At 57.3% G+C, this 24969-nt stretch overlaps 2 protein-coding genes across 6 annotated transcripts in view; one reads left to right on the forward strand and one right to left on the reverse strand.

The window, feature by feature from the left end:
* Positions 1-7531, forward strand: part of TRAF7 (TNF receptor associated factor 7) — a 28894-nt gene extending 21363 nt beyond the window's left edge. For all 4 annotated transcript variants that reach the window (XM_085237271.1, XM_085237273.1, XM_003210693.5 and 1 more), the window contains 11 exons: positions 159-232; positions 1258-1306; positions 1775-1902; positions 3042-3124; positions 3599-3638; positions 3965-4081; positions 5083-5205; positions 5960-6079; positions 6238-6369; positions 6492-6611; positions 6857-7531. In XM_085237271.1, the coding sequence (XP_085093397.1) occupies positions 159-232; positions 1258-1306; positions 1775-1902; positions 3042-3124; positions 3599-3638; positions 3965-4081; positions 5083-5205; positions 5960-6079; positions 6238-6369; positions 6492-6611; positions 6857-6871 (1001 nt within the window). In that variant the 3' untranslated portion in view covers positions 6872-7531. The remainder of the gene's footprint in view (positions 1-158; positions 233-1257; positions 1307-1774; positions 1903-3041; positions 3125-3598; positions 3639-3964; positions 4082-5082; positions 5206-5959; positions 6080-6237; positions 6370-6491; positions 6612-6856) is intronic.
* A 148-nt stretch (positions 7532-7679) lies between these two features.
* Positions 7680-24969, reverse strand: part of CASKIN1 (CASK interacting protein 1) — a 29525-nt gene continuing 12235 nt past the window's right edge. Inside the window, exons 2-21 of one of the 2 annotated variants that reach the window (XM_085237279.1) lie at positions 23828-23879; positions 22094-22191; positions 21715-21860; positions 21505-21600; positions 21127-21257; positions 20939-21047; positions 20634-20742; positions 20426-20520; positions 20227-20344; positions 18749-18964; positions 16816-16923; positions 16590-16708; positions 15534-15621; positions 13880-13977; positions 13446-13556; positions 13270-13371; positions 12736-12874; positions 10559-12661; positions 10059-10452; positions 7680-9786 (exon numbers count right to left, since the gene is read on the reverse strand). In XM_085237279.1, the coding sequence (XP_085093405.1) occupies positions 9690-9786; positions 10059-10452; positions 10559-12661; positions 12736-12874; positions 13270-13371; positions 13446-13556; positions 13880-13977; positions 15534-15621; positions 16590-16708; positions 16816-16923; positions 18749-18964; positions 20227-20344; positions 20426-20520; positions 20634-20742; positions 20939-21047; positions 21127-21257; positions 21505-21600; positions 21715-21860; positions 22094-22191; positions 23828-23879 (4529 nt within the window). In that variant the 3' untranslated portion in view covers positions 7680-9689. Of the gene's footprint in view, positions 9787-10058; positions 10453-10558; positions 12662-12735; positions 12875-13269; positions 13372-13445; positions 13557-13879; positions 13978-15533; positions 15622-16589; positions 16709-16815; positions 16924-18748; positions 18965-20191; positions 20345-20425; positions 20521-20633; positions 20743-20938; positions 21048-21126; positions 21258-21504; positions 21601-21714; positions 21861-22093; positions 22192-23827; positions 23880-24969 lie in introns of both variants that reach the window. The other variant, XM_085237280.1, reaches the window with a different exon arrangement.

The raw sequence follows: 24969 nt of genomic DNA on the forward strand, positions 1-24969 counted from the left end.
CACACTTCCCCATAAAAATGGGTAGAATAGCCAAAAATACTGGAGTGCCATGCCCAGCCCTTGTTCAAAAGTTAGATGGCGGTGTGTGTCCTCTGCTCTATTCTCCTGGGTGCTATGTGGGCCTTGACAATAACCATGATCTTGTCACTCCCTTGTAGATGTGCTGGATGAGAACCAGAGCAAGCTGAGCGAGGACCTGATGGAGTTCCGCAGGGATGCCTCCATGCTGAACGTGAGAACGGGGCCCTGGGGCAGGATTGCACTCAGTCAAATCCTGCCTCTGCTGTTCCTTGGGCTTCTCCTATGGTGGGGGGAGTCTTTGGGGTTCCCTCCAGCTTGCTGACTCTGCTCACCCCACCTTTGGGTTGTTTTTGCAGCAACTGGAGTGTGGGTGAAGATTTCCTCTAGGCTGAACTCTAGGCAGCTCAGTGGGTGTATTTAGGTACTGCATCTAGTTGCTGTTTTAACTGGTTCTCCTGCCTTTTCTTAGCCTGTTGCTGCTCTTGGAAGGTGTAACCAGAGTAAAGGACACCTGCTGCACAAAGAGAGCCCTCTGCTCCAAAGCCTGAACGCAGCTGTACTTTTCATATTGGCCAGGGACAACATGTCCTCCTTGCCTTCAGAGAAAGCAGGCAAATAAGCAAATCCCTGCTAACAAGCTAGGAGTGAGAGATTCTCATGATTTTGGATCTTATTCAGGCACTGATGTTGGACAGACATTCTTCCTTAGCTCAGGCAGACTGCATCCCACTGGCTGTACTAATTAGGAGGAGCTTGCTCTGGTTTACCTAAGCGTACTGATGAACTGAATCCCATGGGTACAGTAGTAACTGGGCTGTGGAGGAGACTGCAGAGAGATCTTCCAGTTCTTCTCCGACCGTGTGGGCTTCAAAAGCCAAGCTGAGCAAGCAGCCCTCATAACTGATTTGATTACAGTTAGCAATCTGGTGAATGGCAGAGCAAGCATTCTGAAAGGTGCTGTTGTGCCTGCATGAATACTGAAGAGTTTAGTGCAGGACTGAGGTGATGTCAGAACCCTGTGGTCCCTGGAGGAAGGTGACGGAGGGATGTAGGCATACAGTCCTAGGGCAGGACGTCTCTGATTGGAAAATGAGTCAGCTGTTGGGGACAGCCTGCACAGGGAGTCAGAATCTGTCCAAACATGAGAGCTGTTTTAGCAGTGGATGAGGACAGTGCCCAGAAGGGCAGGCTGGTCTTGATAGCTCTGCAGCTCATGCAGCTTGTTCTGTTTTTCAGGATGAGCTCTCCCACATTAATGCTCGACTCAACATGGGCATCCTTGGATGTGAGTATACCTGTGTTTTTCATCTGCTTGAGCTGGTTTTGGGTGATGGCAGTGAGCTCTTTCAGGCTGAGTCACAGGCAGGCAGAGTACCAGTTTTCTCTGTTTGCAGCAGTGATCTGTGCACAGGACCACCACTGTTGCAGGAGACTGGTGGGATATGATTGCCAGAAGAGTTGGTTAATGGGTTGGCTAACTCACAGCGCTGCAGGTTTACTGGTTGCTGGGCTCAAGTGGGCTCTGCATCTCTGCCCTCCCTAGATACAACCTGGGAGTTGCATGAGGGAAGAGAATCCTGGGGCTCAAAGCAGTGATAAGGCAATGAGCTGTAAGGGCAGGACATGGGACCCTCCAGCCAGACTGCTGCAGCAGCTTGAAGCTCAAGGAGGGAGGGAGCTCTGTTCCCTCCAAGGTCACTCAGGGTGGTGTGGCACTGTTTTCCCATGCTTACCTGCTTTCTTCTTTCCATAGCCTATGATCCTCAGCAGATCTTCAAGTGCAAGGGGACCTTTGTGGGGCACCAGGGCCCCGTCTGGTGTCTATGTGTTTATTCCATAGGAGATTTGCTCTTCAGTGGCTCTTCAGACAAAACCATTAAGGTAAGAGCTTTACTTCTTCCACTTGTCTTTGCATTTGTATATGTGCTCCAGGTGAGGCAGAAGCTGAGCTCCAATTCAGCTGGGAGACTGAGGGGGATATTACTGCCCAATGTTCCTCTTGAAATCCTTAATGATTCTTTATGGTTATAGTTAGGCAAAATGTACTTCAGTTTTGCTGTAGGGAAGTGCTAAGTGTTAGAGAAATCAAGACAAATTGTGTTTTTTTGTGAAGCCCTGATTAGAATCTCATTCCTGCTTTCTGTGGTTTTGCTTTATATGGTGTCTAAGGCATCTAAGCCCAATTCAGCATCTGATTATATTTTCCCTTGTTATAAAATGTCACCTCAAAAAAAAACCAAACCAAAACAAACAACAACAACAAAAAACAAACAAACAAACAAAAAAAACCCAAAAAACAAAAAACCCCACCATTTTTCGCTGATAAAATGAGCCTTCTTTTCATTTTATGACATGTTTGTTTTTCTTTGCCCTGTTTTTGGTAGCACAAACTGACAGCAGTGCTCCAGTGCAACCTAAGCAGCAGTTTCCAGTGTCACTGTGGTGGCTGCTGGCTGAGCTGGGGAGCCACTTGGGGTCAGGTTGTTTCAGGGTGAGCAAAGCCACATGGAAGAGAATGGATATTTTTGTGTTTTACTGAAGGAGAACAGCTTTCTCCCCAGTGCTGGCTGCTCTGGGCAACTCAGGGCCGGCTAAGCACCACATTCTCACATTTTCTCTGTCAAGAAAGAGCTTGGTGGGGAAATGCTCTGTGGTGGCAGAGACAGAGGAGGCTGTGCTGTGTGGTTTGCCCCCAGAGACAGGGTGTGAATCGCTAAAACAGGAGCCAGAGAGCTGCTTCTGTGGTTCAGCAGTGTTGTTTTGGCCTGGGGCTGTGAAAGGCGGTGCTGGAGAGGGCTGGTGCGTGCTCCTCTTCAGTGTCTCTTGTTAACTTCAACCTAACCCTCTGCAGTAAATTTCCTCTCCTAGACAGGCTTATCTCTGCCTGGAAGACAGGAACACAGGTGCCCAGATGACAGTCTGTTTCCTCCTTTCCGTGCCTTTGTGGTCTGCCGACATCCTGCCCCCAGCTGCTGTGTGTGCAGGCATGTGACCCTCTGCTGCCTTGTGTTTCCTGTTAGGTGTGGGATACCTGTACCACATACAAGTGCCAAAAGACCCTGGAAGGTCACGATGGAATTGTACTGGCTCTCTGTATCCAGGGGTGAGTGTTGAGGGACACCTGCCCTGCAGGACAGGGAGTGAGCACTGAACCTCCTGAGTGCACCCTTATAGTTCCCATTCCAAGTCCTGCATGTACCAGGACTGTGCATGCATTTGGAGCTGTGGGTGGTGGGGAGAGGAGCCCCATCAGTTCCCGGAATTCTGGATCTCACCTTTAGATGGAACCCTTCATAAATCTCACATCTTTAAAAATTGACAAACCACCTCCTGCTGCCGTCCTGGCTTCTTCCTTCCCTGCTCACCAGCATGATGCTGGGCTGCTGGAAATGATAATCCAGCACAGCCTCCCACGCAGTCTCAGCCCCGCTCCTGAGGCTGCTGCTGCTCTGGGACTTGTCCCAGTGAAGCTGTAGGGCTGCAGCTCCTGGCCCAGCACACAGCCTGGGAACCAGCTGAGGCTCTGCGCTGGCTGCTGTCCTTGCTGACCTTCTTTTGTTTTGTGGTGACATTACAGGAACAAGCTATACAGTGGCTCTGCTGACTGCACCATTATTGTGAGTACCTGAGACCCCTGCTCTGCTTGGGAGTGGAGATGTGGGATTAACAGGGCAGCAGGGACCTGCATCCTGGTTTCTATAACGTTTTTCAGCTGCTGGTGATAGGATTGGCATCTTGTGTGCTTTATGCATGCCTTTAACCAAGATACCCAAGGGTTGAATTTGGGTGTTCCCTGCAGACTGGGCACATGCTGCTCATCGAGCCAGGCTGGTGGCTCACACCAGTGCCTGTGTTTTTTGCTTCACTCCAGAAGGAAAGAGGAAGGGCTTCAGCACCAGGGTCTGCTCCTGCCCCTCATAGGCTCTCCTCCTTTCCTTTGCAGGTCTGGGATATCCAAAATCTGCAGAAAGTGAACACGATCCGAGCGCATGACAATCCTGTTTGCACTTTGGTCTCCTCGCACAACATGCTGTTCAGTGGCTCCCTCAAAGCCATCAAGGTAGAGCTCTGGGGTAGCTCCTCTTGGTTCACTTGGGGACTGATGCTGCAGGCTGTCAGGTAGCAGTTTCCTAATAGAAATCAAGTGACATTCTGGTCTGTATCTTATTACTCTGTTCTCTGGAGCTACATAGAGCAGCCAGTAGTGTGCTGTGTGCTGGTTAGAGATTTTCTGAGACCTGACTGAAAAGACCCTTCTGTTCCTTTTAACTCTAAACCTGAGGCTTCAGGTGGAGGACGTTGGCAGTTCCCAAATGTGTGCTTCTCTCGGCTCCCTACACACCTACTCAGACCTTTGGGAATTGTGCCTTGTGCCCAGAATTGGCTGGGGATTCAACCTGCCTGTTTGAAACCGCCTCCAAAGGATCTTGAGTCAGTGTTCTTTTCCCAAAGCATGCAAAAAATCAGGGAACAGCTTTGCAAGTTGCCCTTTAAAGCCTTGGCTAGATTCCCTCGGTTCTGCTTCCAGCTCCTGGTGAGGCGGCTTATGGGACCGTCCATCTGTAAGAGAGCACATGCTCTTTTCTTTATCTGGGCCTGGAGTGGTTTTGCAGAGTGCTTGGGGCTGGAAGTGACAGCACTAAGCAAAAACAGCACATGGGGCCTTCTGTTTTTGTCATCCCCAGCCACTTTCTGCCACGTGAGCTGAGTGGGTCAGCAGTGCTGTTTGGAGCTCCATTGGTCCCTGTGTTCAGAGGGCTTCAGCCAGGGTTTTCCAGGAGCTGTGGGAATGGACAGGCTGTGAGGAGAAGTCCAGCGCAGGATTTGGTTTAGGTTTTCCAAGCCTATAGCTCTGCTAAGGAAGGGTCTGTGCCAGCAATAATGCAGGCTCCATTCAAACTTTCCCAGCCCTTGGGAAACATGCTTATTCAGCATAGTTATTGTATCTGCCGGCCAGCGGGTTCAGCTGATTCCCATGGGGCTGGAGAACAAGATTCCACTTCGTGAGCTCTTAGGGGCCCTGTGCTGACTCTCCTCGGTGTGTATTTGTGCTGTCCTTAGGTCTGGGATATCGTGGGTACCGAGCTCAAACTGAAAAAAGAACTGACAGGTCTCAATCACTGGGTGCGAGCACTGGTGGCTTCTCAAAACTATCTGTACAGCGGATCATACCAAACCATCAAGGTGAGACTCGTGGCAATTGTAAGCCATAGGCTGTCCCTGATACATATATGTATTCTGCAGCACAGGTTGACTGAGCAGGGCAGAAGGCAGCGCTCAGATGTGAGAACACTGCTGCAGCACTGCTGACATGCTAGCTTTTACTGTGCTGATTGCGTCTTTGTAGGCACTAATTCAGGGCTCTGGCTGCTCCTTGTGAGTGCAGCTGCCCAGGGATGCTCGCTAAGATAAAAGCAGCCATGCAGCCGTGGCGCCTCGCACTGCCTCTGCAGCTGCCGCAGCGTTATCTGTGCTGACAGTGCTGCTGATAAGAGGAGAAGGTCACTGTCTGGCTCTAGAGTTACCATAAATCTGTACGTGCTTTGCAAAGTGCCCTCATCTGTGTTGGCTCAGGCTTTGATGAATAGTTCACCTCCTAGCATCTGGATGACAAATTTGAAGTTTCCCTCCTTAGTATTAATAAATCCCCATTAATTTGCCTGCATTGGTTTCTAGTGCTCTCAGGAACAGATTTGTATACATGTGTGCAGTCACAAACACAAAGCATGCAATCTCCGCCATTTTTTCAGCCTAGATGTTCAAAGCTGGGCAGCTGAATAAGACAGCAGGACTTTGCTCATTGGCACTGAATGTTCCCAGCTAGATCAGTCTGTAACACGGAGCAGGGCTGTGTGGCTGGGGGATGGTTTTAAGAGAGCTCCGTCCTGGAGAGGGGTGCCTTTGTGGGTCTCATCCTTCACTCTGGTGGCTCTTTCAGATTTGGGACATCCGAAACTTGGAGTGTGTGCATGTGCTGCAGACATCGGGAGGCAGCGTCTACTCCATTGCTGTTACAAACCACCACATTGTGTGTGGCACCTACGAGAACCTCATCCATGTAAGGGCTGCAGGATTCAATATGTATGTGTTGGGCTGGGAGAGAGGGGCAAGGAGTTGGGAGCCTGGCTCTGCTGGTCCCTTCACAGTGCGCCCAGAGCATGGAGATGTGGATGAACATCTTGGAATAGGTGATGACCCCCTGCTCTCCTTCCACAGGTTTGGGACATAGAGACCAAGGAACAAGTCCGCACACTGACTGGTCACGTGGGTACAGTTTATGCCCTTGCTGTCATCTCCACACCAGATCAAACCAAAGTCTTCAGTGCATCGTATGACCGGTCTCTCAGGGTACGTGTCCTGGGCTGTGCAGTTGGGTCTGTGCTCTTGGCACTGTTGTTGTGACATAGCATTAGAAGGGAGAGGATGGATGAGTAATCCTCTTCTGTCTCACGCCTTCTGTGTGCCCACAGGTGTGGAGCATGGACAACATGATCTGTACTCAGACGCTGCTGCGGCACCAGGGCAGTGTCACTGCCCTTGCAGTCTCCAGGGGCCGCCTCTTCTCTGGCGCTGTGGACAGCACTGTAAAGGTTGGTTCCCTTAGGCTTCTCCGTGATGCTTTGGTCTCTTCTAGTGCTAGAACTAGGGTGTTAAATGAAGGAGGAGTTGGCTTTAAATAAACAAGGAGATGAGTTTCAATGGGTGGGAGGTTGAGCTCCTGGCAGAGGTGCTGTGGGGGCTGAAAACCCAAAGAGAAACTCCATGAGATGACGAAGAGAAGCCAGTGGAGCTGCTCAGAACTGTCATGACCACGGGTTGCTGTTGTCTCCTCCAGGTCTGGACGTGCTAGCGAGAGCCGCCCTAGTTCTACACACTGAAAGACCAAAAATGCCTCCCTCCGTCGGCCTGCTGGGTGATGCCACCACTCCGAAGAACTGCTGCAGCTTCTCTCTGCACCGAGCACTGCCCGCTGCTGCCTGTCAGCTGCGGTTCTCCCCCCTGCAAGGACCCTGGCGGGCAGCTCTCAGGATAGATCTGGCCCACGGATGCTCCAGTTGTTCCCTCGGATCTCCCACGTGGGAATGCAGAAGAGCTGCGTGGTGCCCTCACCGCAGCGTGCGGGTCATATTGGCCAGCACCGGGACCCAGTGGTTCGGGTGGGCGCAGGTGGGGGCTGGGAGGTGGTCCCATGTAAATGGTAGAGCTGAGCATTAGGCCGTGCCCTGGGTTAGGTCCCCAAGCCCTTTCTGTCTCTAGTATTTAATTTTACTGCCAAGATGTCAGGCTGATCCATTTGGGAAGAGGTGTTTTCTTGAGTAGCCAGGTACGATTTTTACGCCATAGCTAGTTCTCAAATAACACAAGCCCATTGTTCACCACCCTGTAATAATGGTTTCCACATTAAAGAGAAAAAGCCTCTGTTGCATTTTTACTCACATTTTCTACTGTTTTTAAGATTGTAATATAGATTTGATTATTTCTTCATTGACAATAAAAGTGGAAAGAGTTATTCCTGGCCGGTGTGAGTTATTGAAGTCATCCAGCCAGGACTGTGGGCACTGAGGGGGGAGCACCCCACAGCCCGTCGCCCCACACTGGCACTGGCTCCCCCCCAGGGCAGAGGCAAGAGGGAGCTCTGGACTGTGCCTCATATCCACCCAGCTCCGCACAGTGAGGACTGGGAGCTCTGCGGCACCGCTGTGCCCCCACCAGCCCCGATGGCATCAGGACCCTCACACCAGGGGACACCTCTTGGGTCACAAACAGGGGTGGCAGCCCGGCAGGGTTTTATTTTTATTTTTTTTTTATTTTTCTTTAAATATTTGTTGCCAGACTTTGTATAGGAGCAAACTTCTTCACAGCACCACGAGCCATCTACTATTCAGAATAGGAAGAATAAGACGAGTAGAGGTGAAATCTAAGCACAGAAGAGCAGGGAAAGCACCAAGATGCATAGCTTGACACATGGGATACAATACAGAGTCCATAACTTAATCATAAAAAATATATATATGTATATATCCATCATGTAGAACTTTATGGATTTTTTTTTTTTTTTTTTTGTAGATACATATTTTTTTTTTCCTTTCAACAGATATTTTCAGGCGGGTGATTTTTTTTTCTTTTTTTTTTTTTTTCTTTTTTTTTGTTATTTTTAAAGTCTTTGTGTGTGTGTGTGTTGTGATTTTTTTTTTTTCTTTTTTTGTAAAGAAATTTCAAAGTTGTGCCAAACACATCTGGATCAGCAACCACAATGGGAAGGAGGGAGAGGAGGGCGAGCCCAGCCTGCGTGGCTCGGGAAGAGAGAGGTACAGCAACACTTTGTTGGGAACCACAAGCAAAAGAAAAGATGCATTCATCAGAACTCAAGCGACTGAACCAGACTCCTCTTTATACATGAATGTACAGCCGTGCGCTGGGACGCACGCACACACCGCGTGCACACACACACACACACACACACACACACACATAAATGCCAAAAAAAGTCAAATGAAAACCTGAAGACACTCCAGAAAGAAACGAAACACCTCCAGTAGAAGAGTTAACAAAAACCTCCATAAAACAAGGCACATCCTTTGAGTTCTTAACTGTGTAAAAAGAAAGACGGTACACTGAAACCCAACGGAAAACCCGAACAGAACGGCTTGCACGTACCTTCCACCCAGATAAAGGTAAATATTGTGCTACTCGGAGAATGAGTTTGCCACAAGACACACAGCTTAGTATAATCTAATAGTTTTTCTCAAGCTAAAATCCAGTTCTCTCTTGATTTTTTTGTTTAAACTGCTTTATATATAATTGCTAATATTTTTTTTAAATCTTTTAAATATATATTTGTTAAAGTTTATTTTTTTTATTATTATTATTATTATTTGGGAGATGGGGGAAATACTGCTTTATATCTCTCAGTCGTTTTTTCCCCTCCAATAAATTAATACTTCGTTATAGCTTATGACGTCCTCTCCCCCGGCGGTGAGGGGCTGGGCAGGGGCACAACCTGCTGCTCCCCACCTGCCCCAAGCAGGAGCTCATCCATTTGCAATGGTACCGACAAAAAGCCCCTTTCCCACCCCGACGTGAAGAGCCCACAGCAGCAGCACGGGGCTGGAGAGCTGCGGGTGCAGGGGTCCGGGTGCTGTGGGGGTACCCAGCACCGTGCCCACCCCAATGCTCGTGAATGACAAAGGAAAAAAATGACAAAAAGAGAAAATGAAAAGAAAAATTAAAGAAACCTAAGTTTCCATCCGGACTCGCTACCAGAACAAGAGGGCACGGGTGGATGAACGCCATCAGTGCCGCACCGGGGTTGTGCTACATTCGGGGACCGGGGCCGGCGGGGCAACCACGGGGCCACCGCGGGTAGGGAGAGAAAACCCCAAACCCGGATCTGGTGCGAGCAGGGCGCTTCAGGCCGGGTGGTGTTGCTTTGCTTCTTCTATTGTATTTTTTTGCTTCTGCAGAAGGGAGTCCTGCCGGAGCCGTGGCGGGCGGGCGCCGAGTCCGTGAGCACAATCCTGAGGTATCTTCTTCTTTGTGCAAACCCCGAGGGATGGGAGGTCCAGGAGGGGACAGCTGTACAAAGGGGATGGTGGGGCCGGGAGGTCGCGGATCGTTGTGCCCTTGTGCCCACGTAAGCCCTGAGGTTCGCGGGGCCGTCGCGCCCCTCACTCCAGCATGGCATCCAGCTGGTCGGCCAGGTCATCGAACATGCTGCCGATGTCATCCAGGATGCTGCCTGTGCTCTTGGCCTCTGCAGTGGAGCTAGGAGAGCGGTGGGCACTGGGTCAGCGCATGCACTGGGACCACGTGGCTACCTCGGCCCTGTGCCATGGCCCTGACCCATTGTGGTCAGCATCCCCAGTGCCACCACAGCCCCAGTGCCCTCCTATGCCCCAGTGCCCTGTCCCCAGTGTCACCACCACTGCCAGTCCATGGTACTCATCCTCCCAAACCACCATCCCCATGCAGCCCAGAGTGCAGTTCCCAGCCCTCGCACAGCTCCCTGCCATGCACCGTATCCCCGCAGCCCTTACTCTGCTGCTTGGCTGTCCTCCTGCTTGATTTTCTCCTCCACAGCCTGCAGCGCAGCAGCCAGGGATGCGCTGGTCTCCTCCAGCTTTTGCTGCACCAGCTCAGGGCTGGCACCGTCAACAGAGGGTCCGGCGATAGCGGAACGCGGCGGTTTCACTGGCACCTGCTGGGGCTGAGCGCCAGGTGAGAGGGGCTTGGCAGGGCTGGAGCAGAGTGAGGGTGGTGTGCTGGAGGGCTTGGCAGTAGCACCCAGCTGCCGGGCAGGGGACGGAGTTGGCGTGGAGCCCGCACTCACCGACTGGATGGCGGCATGGGGTTTGGGGGGCTTGGGGGCTGTAGGGGGTGGTGTGGGCTTGGGGGATACCGGGGGTGGTGTGCCATGGACCCGCTTCACCTCTGTGGAGAGAAGGGAGAGGGAATGGGGTAGGATGGCTGCAGTGACGGTGCAGTGCCCCGGGGAGCACCCCACAGCCAACCATCCCCAATGCTCATGAACACCTACCTGGGCTGCCTGGGCTTGGGATGGGCATCTTTTTGGGGATGGGCACTGGCGGCCCAGGGACCTTCTGCGCTGGCTGTGTTAGCACAGGCTTGGGGGACACCGGTGGCTTGAAGGGTTTCTTGGGCTCGGCAGGCGGTGGGGTGAAGTCAGGGCCATCGGGGCGGGTGGCAGGCGGCGGGGTTGGGGGAGTCTCAGCTCCACTCAGCTCTGAGGCCGGCCGCCGCTTGACAGTGCCGGTGCCATTCTGGTAGACGACAAGAGGGGCTTGCTCCAGCGCTGGCTCCTTGTCCTTGGCCTTGGGCCGGCGCTTGACAGTGTCAGACTCAGTGAGGATGAAGCGGACGCTGTCCTGCTGGCTCTGCCGGGCACGGATGCGCCTCTTGAGTGTGGCACTGGCCTCCACCTTGGCCAGGTCCCCATGGCGGTGTGCTGGGGACAGCCCTTCGCCTGCCTCCACCCGGGCTGGTCCCAGGGCACGTGGTCGCTGCTTGATGGTGAGGTTGCCCTCCTCAGCAAAGGGGATTGTGTCTGGAGAGCCACCACGCTCAGCCCGCAGACGCTCGCTGGGGCCATCAGTGCCTGTCTCGGAGCGCACACTGTCGGCACGCTCACGGCGTGCGGCCGCCACCAGCCCGGTGACAGGACCGCTGATGGTCCGGCGCCGGTTCACAACCTCCCCATCCAGCCCAATGGCCTCCTTGTGCTTGACAGTAGCCAGGACGGTGGCCACACGGGCACGCTCAGGGCTTCCTGGGGGAGCTCCTGGCTGCAGATAGTACCCATCGGGCCCCTTCCCAGGCACACCAGCCCCAGGTGGTTTCTGCAGGGCCAGCGCCCGTGCCCCACCACCGATGGAGGACATCTCCAGCATGGCTGCAATGCTGCGCACACTGCCGGCGCTGCCCGTGTCCACGCTGCCACCCAGATCGCTGGCACGCCGCTGCTCCTGGCGACTCTCCCCCTCGGTGCCAGGGGTTCCGGCGGCCACCTCACCTTCACCATCCTTGGGGAAGTCCTCGGCCATGCCAGCGCTGGAGATGGCAGAGCTGGAGCGCTTGGGGGGTGGTGGGGGCGGCCCCTTCTTCTTGGGGCGGATGGCGAAGGACTGGCTGCGGTTGACATTTTTGTCACCACCAGCAGGTGCCCGCACTGAGTGGCTGCGCCCCACGCGCCGCTGCACGGTAGCATAAGGCCCTGCGTCAGGCACCAGCAGCTCATCCCGCTCCTGCTCGCTGTCGGAGGCGGCGTAGCGGTTCAGGCTATGTGCCCGCTTCTTCGGCCTCCCTGGCTCCTCATCACCCTCGCCTGCTGGTGGCAGGCACAGCACCGGCACTGAGACGGGCAGGACCGGCACCCCTGGGGGGGCCCCCTCACCATCGGTGGGCTGCGGAAGGACGTAGGCAAAGCCGCGGTGCGTGGGAGACTGGGGCAGGGAGCGGGGTGATGCGGGGCGCTCACCCGGCGGCAGCAGCTGTGGAGTGGGCTTCACCTTGGCAGTGGCATGGGGTGCTGATGGGCCCTGTGGGGAGGGTGGACGTGGCTTGCCGGGGGTCTGCGGTGGTGTCAGGTGCCCAGCGGTAGGCGGGAAGGGCTGCCGGGGTTTGCCGGGCACCGGTGGAACACTGGCACGCTTGACAGAGTGACCGTGCCGTGGCTGGCGGAGCTCCTTGGTTGGTGGCACGGGGGGACTCTCAGGGGCCCCCTCTGCCAGGTACTCCTGGCTCTTGGAGATGGCGGTGCTGGCAGGGGCACGGGGGCCATCGCCCAGCAGCTCTTGCGAGCTGCTCATCTGCCTGGCGCGGCCGCCCAGCGCTGGTGGCGATCGGTAGCCAGGGGCTGCAGGGTTGGCTGGCTTCTCAGGCGTCTCCTCAGGGCCTTCACCTGTCATGGCCACCTGCAGCTCGCTGCTCAGCTCGCTGTCCTGGAACGTTGTCATCTTGGGTGACTGGCACTCGGGTGGCTCAGGTGGTGGGGACTCAATGGCCAGCACCTCTGGGCATGCCGCCGCCTTCCTCTTCAGTGTGCCTGGTTCATACTTGCCCAGCTCAGCCCGCTGCAGCTCTGCCAGCTTCTTCACTGCCAGCATCAGCTTCTTCTGGTGGCCTGGGGATGGCACATAGCATCAGTGTCAGTCAAGGAACCATGGGCCACCGCAGTGCTGTGTCACGGGACCTTACCCAGCTTGGTGATGCCGATCTCCTGCAGGTCCTCCCAGGTGATGTCAGTGATGAAGTCGATGTTCTCGTAGCCGTTCTCCACCAGCACCTTGTAGTACTGGGACAGGCCAATCATGGAGAGCCACAGCGCCAGGTTGGCCTGGGGGCGTGGGACACTGCTCAGCACCAGGTGGCACCACATGCAGTGACACTGCCACATGTGTCCCTGCGCTCACCGGGGAGGGCCCAGGGAACTCCTACACCTCTGTGCTCCAAGGACCCCTTACTGTGGTCCAGCTGATGGGACAACATCAAGGCACAGACAGCATCACATCTATGTGGTGACAGCTGTCGTTGGCCCGATGCCAATGACAGGGACTTCAGCAGGGGACGTGCAGCTCCAGGACCATGGGTTATGGGCTTCACCTGGGAGCAGTGAGCCAGTTCCCACTGCCACTCCCCCTGTGACAGCCCTCCCTGGACGGAACCTGCTGCAGGGCTCCCAGCACCGCTCTGGATGTGGCACCATGGCACCTGGCCCCGCGCAGCCCTTACCGGCTTGTACTCGGGCAGCCACTCGGGGATGTTGAGGTTATTGATCTCAGAGGCAATCTTCTTCCTGTGCCCTGGCTTGGTGACACCAATGGCCGTGAGGTCCTGAGGGAGAGAGGAGAATCAGGATCGCTCTCCACAAGCAGGTGGCAGTCCCAGGACTGCCCTCATGGCCTCACCTCTGGCGTCATCCGGCTGATGGTGGTGATGTCGTAGCCGGCGTTGATGAAGTTGGGTGCATAGAGCTGCAGCTGGAACTTACACAGCCACTGGTACACAGCTTCTGAGCTCTAGAATGAGAAGAGCGGTGTAGCTCGGGGCAGCCTTGGCACAGGGATCTGTTGCTCTGTCCTTGTCACAGCCCCATGGGCTGTCCAGCTGCATGCTGGCCTCAGATCAGTCAGCACTGCAGAAGGGCCATGTAGACCCTTGGCTTGAGCATCCCATGGGCACGGCATCATGGCCAGCACCAGAACCAGCACTCAGCCACACGAGCACAGGTGGCTGTGGCACAGCTCTGCCTGCAGCTGTTGGTGAGGGGGTGGCTGTGCCTATGCCCCCCATCACTGTACACTCCACAGGGTACCCAGTGCACTCAGTGCTCCCTGCTCACCTTCCCCTCTGATGGTGGCTCCATCTTCTTCAGCTGCTGCTCGGCAGGTGGTTGGGGGGCATAGGGGGAGCTGGCCACGCTCTGCGACCGCGACGAGCCTGCTGGGGGGGCAGCAGTCAGTGGGGAATGGGGCCATGGGTCTGCAGGGCCTCATTGTTCTAGGATCTTGGTCAGGCCCCCCTCAGTGCATCCCTAAGCTGCAGCCCCCAGACTCTGGCTGTGCAAGGCAGGGAGCAGAACCCCTGCCAGGGGCACCAAGGCTATAATAGGCAGAGGAGAGCAACATCCAGCCCCATGCAGCAGGGTGCCCTTACCTGGGCTGTGCTCCTTGGGACAGTACCATCCCTGTGCTGCTGGTGCCCTGTAAGGCCAGCAGGCTATCACCAGGCTTACAGAAGAGGCTGTGCTGGCACAGAGCTCCGTGGGGTACCTAGGTCTCCCTGGCCCCCATGCCATCATGCACACAGCTCCCACAGGCTGTGGCATCACTGGGGCATTAAGAGGATGGTGCTCACCTGGGGTAGCCAAGTGGAGGCTGAGGGCCAGAGTGTTTTGATGGACCCAGCAGGAGGCAGACCCCTCCCCAGAGCTGCTTTCCTCGTCTGCCCACGTGCCCCAGGCAGCAGCCTGAGGTCCTGCTGCCCAGAGCCATCTGTGCCCACTCTTCCAGCCATGCCACTGGCACAGGGCTGTGCTCAGCCTCATTACAGTCAGGAGACCCAACACACTGCCACTAGCTGCTCTGAACCCCTGCACCTCAGCACAGGCACCCAGACACCCCTTGGCTTCAACATGGTGGCCTTCAGCAGCCATCAGGTTGCCCACAGATTTCAACCTCATATTTCTAATCCAGATCAACAAAAGCATCCTTCCCCCTGCTGGTAAGTGCATCCTTGTATATAACTGCACGCTGCATGAGCATTTTCCTGTGTGTGTGTGTGTGTGTGTGCGCCTGCCTGCATCCTCCTTGTGTGTGTGTGTGTATGTGCACACTACTCCCCCAATTCGTGTGCATCCCCCAGGCGCACGCATCTCCCCGCTGTCTGCATCTCACTTGCGTGGGTATCTCCTCACATGTGCCTCCCTCTGCCATGTGCCTCCCCACCACATCCATCTCCCACTCATGTGGGCACCTTCTACATCTGTGCATTCCCTCCCCAATACCTGCACTCCCCCAGCGTGCACACCACCCCCATCAACGCCAGCACCCCCCTATGTGTGCACCTCCCCCCTGCAGTCTGGGCACCCCCCAGCACGCACACCCGGCTCGCGAGCATCGTCCTCCTGCGTCCCCCACGTGCCTCCCCCGCGGCGTGGGCACCCCCGGCCCGGCTGCCCCCGGCCGAGCCCCCGGGCGGCGAGACAGCGGCAGAGGGGGGGCCGGGGAGGGGAAGGGGCCGGGGAGCGCTCTCGCCCCACCGCCCGCCCGCGCCCCCCTCCTCCCCCCCCCTCCCCACGGTGCCCCCACTAACCGAGGCAGGAGAAGGCCTGGCAGCAGCCGAAAGGCGAGAGAGTCATTTTTTACCCACACGTTTTCTTCTTTTGCGCCGGGTGCCGCGGCAATAAAAAAAAAGACAAATCACTCAGCCCACGGCAAGCCTGCGGCGGGGCCAGGGCTCCTCCTGCTCCCAGCAGCCGGGCCGGCGGCACGCACCTGCGGGGATGTCCTGCGCCTTGGCCGGCCCATCGCCCACGGCAGCATCTTGCGCAGAAGCCTTCTGGGAAAGGACCGTTGCCAGCAGCTGAAAAACACCCCGAGAAGGGGGGAGAGCAGGCGGCAGTGAGGCGAGCGGGGAACCGGGGGGTGCGCGGCGGGCGCTGCGGTGCTGCAGGGAGGAGCGCGACGGATCTGGGTTGCGGAGGGGAAAGCAGCGCTCGCAGCACATATGGTGCTCGCGGGTGGTGGGAGCCTGCGGCACCGCGGCACCCCGGCGCACGCCGAAGAGGGCTGCCAGCACGGCCCCCCCTGCACGGTGCAGCCGTGGTGGCCGTCAGCACGGGGGGCACAGACTGTGCTCAGTGCCCAGCCGGTCACAGCATCATGTCTGTGGGGAGGTGGGCTCATGGGGCTCCTCGGGATGGGTCGGCATGGACAGAGGCTGCTGTGCACGGAGTGCAGGGAGCAGCGAGCAATGTGTGCAGTGCAATGAGTGGTGGGCAATGTACGGTGCGGAAAGCGCAGCGTGCGGTGTGCTGTGTGCATTGTGCAGTGTACAGTGGTGCAGAATGTGCATCACACGGTGTAATGTGCAGTGTGCAATGGGCACTGCATGCCATGCAGAGGGCAGCGTGTGGGCAGCAGTGTGCACTGGGCAGTAGCGTGCAGCGAGCAGACGGCAGCGTGCAGCGCGTAGCTGCAGTGGGCCGCGTGCAGATGGCGGCGTGCAGTGTGCGGTGCAGTGCGCAGTGCAGATGCATCCTCAGAGAGGCAGCAGAGATGCACGGCTCGGGCCTTGGCCAGATGCTGCACTGGTATTGGGGCTGAGCTCAGCGAGCAGCCAGCATGGGGGTGGGAGAGGGTGGTAGGATGGTGACAACCACGATTCGCGGCACTGAATGCCAAGAGGACCTTGCAGGTCCAGGTGGAGCATTAATCTCAGCAGAGGCCCTGCTCAGGATGGGATCACAGCTGCCAAAAGAGCAAAGTCCCACCACGAGCCAGCACTGATGCCAGAGCTGTGTGACACTGTTTGCCGGTGCACGGCCTTACCTTGACGCCCTCGGAGCCAGCATGCAGGGCGTGCGCCCCACTGCCCGTGCTCTGCCCACTCCCGGAGCTGCGGGCTGAGGCCACGCTGCCCGTGCTACCCAGGCTGCTGCGGTCGCCACCTGCACAGGGAGAGGAGATGCCATCAGGGCTCCGCATCCAGGCACAGGGACACCGCGGTGCTGCGATGCATGCTGCCCTAGGGACAGGAGGGAAATGCCCACTGTACCTGTGAAAGGTTTCCGCAGCACCCAGATCTCCTCGGTGGGTGCAGGTGCAGCCGATCCACCCTGCGATGGTGAAAGGTGGGATGGGCTCATGTCAGCCCCGCGGGACCCTTGGTGGCAGAGCAGAGAGAGCAGCGTCAGGCAGGTGCGACCCAGCACAGGGGGCTCACAGCAGTGTGGCCTGGGGAGAGGTGAGCCCTGGCCCCGGGCCCATCACCACCATATGCAGGGGAAAAAAAAAACAGTCAAGGGTTTGGGGGGATGCTAACGCTGTCCTTCGGTCCTGTCCTCCTCAAGCAGCCAGCACGGAGTGACCATGTGCACATGGCCAGAGCCAGGGCCCCGTCCTGCCAGGCACCAACGAAGGACAGATTAACTGCAGGAGTTAGAAAACAGGGACTATGTTGTCCCCGTGCACAGCAGGATGGGGACATGACCCACTGCAGGGGACAGGAGGCAGCAGCGAGGACTCAGGCAGTCAGGACCACAGCCCCCATTCACTGTCCCCAGCTGAGACAGCACAGCTGTCCCCATGTGGCCACCTGCACCCATGCGAGGATGCTGCAGGACCAGACACCAGGGTGCTGTGCTCCCCAGAGTGCCCTACAGTAGTAGGTGACACGGGGGTGACCCAGCTGCAGTGATGAGACCCAGCCCCATGCACTCCAACCCACCCCAGAAGTGCAGCTCCATCAATGCGCTCCTCCATTGCTCCCTCCAGCCCCACTGGGTCCCACTCACACTAGGCAGAGCTGGAGATGCCCAGCACGGGGCTGGACCCGTACCAACCCCCTGCAGTGAGGTCAGGGTGTAAAAAGCATCGCGTGGTGATGGAGAGCGGCTCTGTGCTGGAGCTGTGCTCAAGCTGCACCCCAGTGCCACTGCGGATATTTTTATTCATGAGACCACTTGCCCAGCTCCCAGCCAGGCTGGAGCACAGGGCAGATGGTGCAAGGTGATAAATTCATGGTAGGAACGTGAGCAGGAAGCTGACAGCCACGGCGCTGTTAGGTTGAGATGTGCCCACTGTGCGTGCTGCGGCCACAGAGAGCTGATGCTCAGTGCCACTCACTGCAAGAGAAAACCTTAGGGAGCAGTGCTGCATCCCCATCCTCATCACACTGGGAAGCCACAGGCGTGGCCCAGTGCTCCTCCAACACACCGTGTGCCTCACATTGTGCAAGCACCCCCAGCCCCAAACAGCTGGCAGAAGCCCCTGAGGGCATGGCACAGTGTGCCAGCACAGAGACTACAACCATGAGAATCCCTGGTTCCATATCTGCTCCCCAGTCACCATCACCAGCACCCACACCAGCAGTGCCCGTCACTCGCCTGTGCCACAGAGATAATCCCAAGGATGAAGCTGGTCACTGCCTGTGGGGATCCAGCCCTGAGAACACCCTCAGGACAGTGCCAACCCCGCTCTGAATGCACAGCCCCAGCCCTATGGGTGCTGGACACTCCGAGAGGAGATGCTACAAGGGCAGGGGCTCCTTGCTCCTGCTGTCCCCTCCCAACCTGGCACCAGGAGGCTGCAGAGTGTTTTTGGAGGTAGATGCTGCGGGTGGGATAGCACACGGTCAGGGGCTCAGCGCCGCATCCAGAGCTGCCTGCATGGCCAGGGATACCGGGGATGGGATGTGGTTGCACCAGGGTGACAGCAGCAGTGCAAAGAGAGGGCAGCAGAGGGGCCACTCTGCATGCACGCGTGCACACAGCCGCACGCAGCCGCGCACGCATGCACACACACACGCATGCACACATCTGCATGCACGCGCACTAGCACACGCCTGCAGGCGCGCACGCACCGGGTGCAAGCACACGGCAGGCACCAAAGCAAGGGGGAGAGAAGCCGAGCGGATAGAAAAGAAAAGAATAGATACACACTTCAAAAGAAAGAAATCCATCGAGAGAATGAAGCGAGCGGTGAACTACCTTGTCCGTAACGCGGCTCGTCGGCACTGCTAGGGGAGAGCCTGTGATAGCCAAAGGAACTGAAAAGAGTCTGATGGGAATGTGGTGGTGGAGGTGGAGGTGGAGGCAGGGAATGGAACGGATGGGACGAGGCGTCACCGTTTAGCACAGCAGCCCCGTAAGCCGGGAGCGGGATCTTTTGGTACTGTTGGGGGATTGTTACAGTCTCCCATGAACCTGATAACAAAACATAACAAGAGACAAAATGAAAAGAATCAAAATAACAGAGACATGTTCAGCACCACAAAAAAAAAAAAAGAAAAGAAAAAAGAAGAAATAAAAAGAAAAAAAAAAAAAAAAGAATGAAAGGAAGAAAGAAAAAGAAAATAAAAATAAAAAAGCTAACAAAATAAGCAACCAAAAGAGACTTGGAGGAGGCGGAACTAAGACCCAACCGAGAAGGAGCCGAGCCACGAAGCAATAGCAGAAGTCAGTACACAGCACAGGGCACTGCATGACCCATCGGCACAGCCTGCAGACCCCCACACCTCACAATGACAATGAGGGACATTGAGTCCCCACAGGGCTCCCAGGACGCCACGTGCCCTGCTGCAGGAGTGGGGCTGCGAGGGTGGCACCGCTGTGCCAAGCCCTGGAGCAGTCCCTGTGCCACATGGGGCTGTGTTCCTGGAGCTGCCACAAATCCTACACCCTGGAAACACCACTGCAACAAAGCCCAGGAGACACAGGCCTCGTCCCTGCCTCTGCAGCACTAGCATGCGACCTGCTGCAGGGCAAGGAGGGCTGTGCAGCTCGGTGCAGCCTGGAACGATTCCGCTCCCCTGGACCTCACTGAAACGTACAGCAGGATGATGTGGGGTTGGGAGCATGCAGCAGCCCTGGGCTGCTCAAAGGAGTGCATCACATCAGTGCTGTGCCTGCACCGTCACACTGCTCCTGGCATTGGGCACAGCCAAGGGCACTCCATTGGGATGGGAAGCCACAGGGCAGGGAGCGAGTTCCTCTCCCTGATACGGTCCCTGGCCACGGATAAGTCCTAGTGGGGCAGTGCCAGGTCCCTGGCACCCGTACCCAGCCCCATGTGCAGCCGCTGGGACTGTTCCTGAGCACCATGTTCCTGAACCACCGTAACACCCCACACCATCCCCATGCACTGCCCACCCAACACTCCTGGGCCGCCGGCACTGACCTCCCTCCCACACACACAGTGAGGGCACTGACTCTACATAACTGGGGGCTCTGGCCCCCATACAGCAGTGTGCCCACATGGTGGAGACGCACAACGGGGGCACCAGCCCCACACACCTATCCCACCCTGTGCGGTGGGGACACCAACTTCACATGCACAGTGGGGACGCTGCCCTTTGGTTCAGCAGTGGCACCGCACCCTCTGAGCCCCCAGCCCGACAGGAGGGTCCCTAGGGCTGGGCTGCTCCTTGGGACACTGGTTTGGGAGGTAGAGGTGGAGAAGTATTTGCCTGTTCGCTTGCTTATGGCTTCCACGAGGCTGGAGGGGAAGTAGCCCACGCGGTCGTTGCCGGTCCGATTGTCATGGATGCAGCCCTTCCAGCGCCCGTCTGCATGCTGCTCCAGCACCTATGGGCATGGTGTGGTAAGGGCAGGGCTGTGCCTCCCCACCTGCGTTATGTTCCCCCAGCCCTGGACAACCACACTCACAGTGATGACGTCTCCAGCTTTCACATTGAGGCTGGTCAGGTCGTAGTTGTTGCAATAGTCCTTGACAGCCCGCACCTGAAGTGCAGCTGAGGCATCTGTGGGAACAGAGGGCAGTGTTGGTGGGTGTCCAGTGCTGAGATTCCCCCTGGAGGCTCTCTGATGGAGGTGTCCCACAGTTGATCCCAAGGTGCCAACCCGGCTCCCTTACCCCGCAGCATCTGCTTGATCTCCTTGCTGGCCTGGCTGGTGGTGAACTGGTTGACAATGTCCAGAGCCGTCTGGTTGTACGTGTTCCGAACGTGGGCATTAATTCCACTCTGCAATGATATGGGGAGAGCTTGGAATGGCACACAGCTGGTTGGGACCCCCAGGGCCACCCAAAATGGAGGGAGTCATGCTGCCATGGGCACAGCTCACTGCCCCCAGGCCCGCCCACCAGGAGGTACCATCCCACTGGGGCCAACCCCGTTCTGCAGTCCTTCCCTGGGACAGCAGTGCCAGGGGAGCCCTTACATCCAGCAGGAGCCGCACCACGTCCGTCTTGCCACACAGGGCTGCCTCGTGCAGTGCTGTGCCCGCCTTGGTCTGCCGGTTGATGTCAATGCCAGCTTGCAGCAGGAGCCTGTGGGTGCACGGAGAGGTCAGAAAAGGCTGGGGATGGGACTGGTGTCGGCCCGCTCCCTGCACGTTATAGCACCCACCGGATGATGTCGATGTGTCCATTCTTGGCTGCAAGGTGCAGAGGGCTGGTGCCATTGGGGTCGGTGGTGTCCCCTGGCTTAGGCTCCAGCAGCGCCGCACACATGTTGCTGTTCAGGAGCAGTTGGACCACCTGGATCAGCAAACACAGACGGAGCAGGGCTGCAAAGACAGCTCAGCCGCCCTGAGATGGCCCCCTGAGACCCGGGACAGGGGTGCCCTACTCCTGGTCAGCCCGCAGGACACAAGAGCAGGAGATGCCCCTGCTGTAGTCCCTCCCACAGCTGCCCCATGCCACCCTACAGGACCCTCCACTCCAAGGAACCCACCACCCACTTCCAGATCTGCCTTTCAGGGGGGCCCAGCTTGCAAAGACTTACCCCAACCCGGCCAAACTCGCATGCCAAGTCCAGGGGCGTCTTGCCTGAATTGTCCATGATGCAGGGGTTGGACTGGTGCTGCAGGAGCATTTCAGACTGTGGGTGAGAAGGACCAGGTACGGTGAGAGCAGGGCATGAGCAGGGACAGGGAGGGCATCAGCCCCACCACTGTCCGTCCCCTCCTGTGCCCCACCACTGGCCCTGCTGTACCACGTCGTAGTGCCCGTGCTGTGCCGCCAGGTGCAGGGGGATCTGTCCCTCATCTGATGGGATGTTCACAGAGGAGCCTGCCTTCAGCACCATCTTCATGGGCTCCTTCTTGCCCTGCCAGGCCGCATAGTGCAAGGGCCGCATGCCTATAGGTGAGCAGGAGGAGCAGCAGTGAGCCCTGCAGGGCACAGAGATGCTCCTGGGCAAAGACTGCAAAGAGGGCAGAGGGTGGGGGACATGGGGCAGGACCCCAGGAGGGATGCAGCCCCCATGTCATAGCAAAAGGCATCCTTCACTTCCCACCCCGGTGCGCTCACAGCCAGGCACAGTGTTCTGCCCTGCATACCAGACCCAGGGTGGCACAGCCATAGGCACTCGCCTTTGTTATCCTTGATGTCCACTGCAGCCTGTGCCTCCAGCAGCAGCGAGATGAGCTCTGTGTTCCCATTGAGAGCTGCATGGTGCAGGGCAGAGAACCTGGGGAACGGGCACAGTGTCAGGAGGGGCTCAGGTGCTGTCCCCGTCGGCTGTCCACTCCAACCTGCACCCACTGCAGCACCCAGGGCACCTCCTGCCAACCTCCCTATGTATGCCTCTGCACTTTGTGGGCACCAAGAGAAGGAGCTGCCATAGGGACCAGACTCAGCCAATCCATATTATTTTGCTTTATTATCGTTATTTAGCATTTAGCTCTGGGAGTCCCGGGACTGGAGGCGAGAGGCCCAGCACCGCTGGGGAAGCGGCTGGCACCAGGGAACCCCTCCCCGCTGACCCACTTCCCCCAGCCTGGCCCCAGCGGCGCGACCGCGGGCAGCAGCAGGGGGGGCCAGGCTGCCAGATGGCCACAGTGCCCCTGCCCTGCACTGGGAGCTGGGGAAAGTCCCTCGTCCCACTGCACCCTGCTCTGCTCCCACCCGGCAGGCGCTGACCTACTTGCTTCTGGCAGCAGCATCCTCTGCGAGGCTGCACCCGGCGCCCCACTGCTCCGGGCAGCGTCCCTGTCCCATTCTCGTGGTCACCTCGGCACCAACAAAGCATGGGATCTGCTGACCCTGAAGGCCCCATGCCCAAACTGTGGGCAGTGAGTGGCAATCCTGCCACGCCTTCAATCATCGTGACCCCCAGCTGCACAGGGTCACATCCTCCTGTCCCCGCTCGGCAGCACGGTACGGCACCGTGGCCCTACTGCCTCTGATTCCCCATCCGCTCTCCGTCGGGCGCTGCGATGAGAGCAGACAGCTCGCTCAGGAGGCCGATCCCCAGCGTCTGCCTGGAAATGTCAGCGTTTTCCGCTCCAGCGCCCTGCTCAAATCGGCTCAAGATGGTGCAAATCACAACACCCCCCCCTTCCCCGCCGCCCCTGGGCTGCCTCGGGGGCTTCTCTCATACACGGTAGGGAGATCTGCAGAGCTGTGCAGGGCCCGATGAGAGCAGGGGGTCACCTGAGTATCAGCCTGGGAACCAGCAAACGCAACAGAGATGGGGAAACTGAGGCACAGCACTGGGACAGCTGAACTGCTGCAAGGCTGCTACTACACACCCTGAGCCCATCAGGAGTTTGCAGGCAGAGGAGTTTGCAGGCAGAGTGCAGGCTCTCCCTATACCACCCCAGCCCCCAGAAGGTCTTGCATAAAGGGGGGCCATGGGGGTGATGCAGCCCCCATCCTGCCCATGCAGCCATGTGCCTTCCCTGGTGCTGCCCAGCATACCCATACGTTGCTCACACGTACAGACACGCTTGCATGCACACGTACTCTCAGATGCACATCTGCATGCTGGTGTGCACCCATGCACATAGACACATGCCCAGAGCTGATGCACCGGCAGGAAGTGGGAATGGGTGCTTCCAAAGCACCACCACCACTCAGGGCATGAGAGGCAGGGGCTGGCAGAGCAGGAGCACAGCACGCTGGTGTCCTTCAGCCCTCATCTCCACTGCTATGCATGGCTGGTACACACAAAGCCACCTGCACATGTGCGGTCACGCTATCTGCATTGCACCAGGGAGCCCAGCATACCTGCATGAGATCTTCCACTCACTGCACCCCACAACATGCAAAGCCCATAGCATACCACTCAATAGCATACACACCCGGAGCGGGGTCACACTCACCCATCGGTGTCCTGGAAATTGACGTTGACTCTCTTTGCTGATCCAAGGAGCTCTGGGAGAGAGCAGACAGCCTGTTAACCAGGAGGCAGAGGTGGCACAGCTGGGCACAGAGTGTGCTGGGGAAGGTGACACGGCTGCTGGTGGGTTTTGCAACTTCTCCTGTAGGTTTTGCTGGCTACAGCCCAGGGCCAGATGTGGCACGGGGCTGTGTGGGGCTGCCCCAAGCTTGTGTGCCACTGCAAGCATAAGGATTGCGGTCTGGACAGAAGGGTAGCCACGCACAGATTTCAGGCCCAGGAAAAAGCTGCTCCTGCAAGCATCAAAATGCCCAAAGCAAATAGCTCTGGGTAGAGCTGCTCTACTCACCACCACCTGCTGACAGCCCCACAGCTGACATGGGGTTTCCCTCCCATTCCCCTATCCACAGGGCTCTGCCACGCCTCAAATCTCGCGGTGCTGCCCTGCCCTCCTCTGCCCTGCCTGACTCCAACCAAAGGCATGGGGGAATGGAGTCCCTTGCAATCCAATTAGCGCAGCAAGGAAGGATGGAGTGAGATTTACATGAGATTTATCCACAAACGCCAGTCAGGCTTTTCAGTGAAAGTGCTCTTCCTTGTAACAGCAGGAACACAACAGAGCCATGGGGACATGGGACACCTCCAAGCTCAGCTGTGGCACCATTCCCGGGGCCTCTAGGAGGAGGAGCGAGGCTGAAGGCCTGGCTGAGCTGCAGCCCTCTGAAGTGGGGGGGCACAGCCCAGGGCCGTGCAGCCAAGGGAGGAGGAGCAGTGACCCCAGACCACGGGGTCCCACGTCACCCAGCTGTAGCCATCCCTGTGTGCAGTGCAGCGAGCAGGCAGCAGTGCATCCCCGTGCTTTGGGGAAATCATTCACTGAGGGTTGAGAGGAAGAGCAGATCAGCGGCTGCTCCTCTGCCTGGGAGCACAGCCAGGCAAGGTGCTGCAGCACAGGCACAGCCCTGCAAGGGGCAATTTCAGGTGGAGAAGGAGAGAGCACCATGGAAGAGCAGCTGGATCCTTGCTCATGCTGCAGGCTGCAATACTTACCAGTACCTGAACACAATATTCAATTATATGACATAGAGGGCTGTGTCAGCACACTGGGCACAGCAGGATGCTCGC

The sequence above is a fragment of the Meleagris gallopavo genome, chromosome 16 (genome assembly GCF_905368555.1).
Source record: "Meleagris gallopavo chromosome 16, MGAL_WU_HG_1.1, whole genome shotgun sequence".
Taxonomy (NCBI): Eukaryota; Metazoa; Chordata; class Aves; order Galliformes; family Phasianidae; genus Meleagris; species Meleagris gallopavo.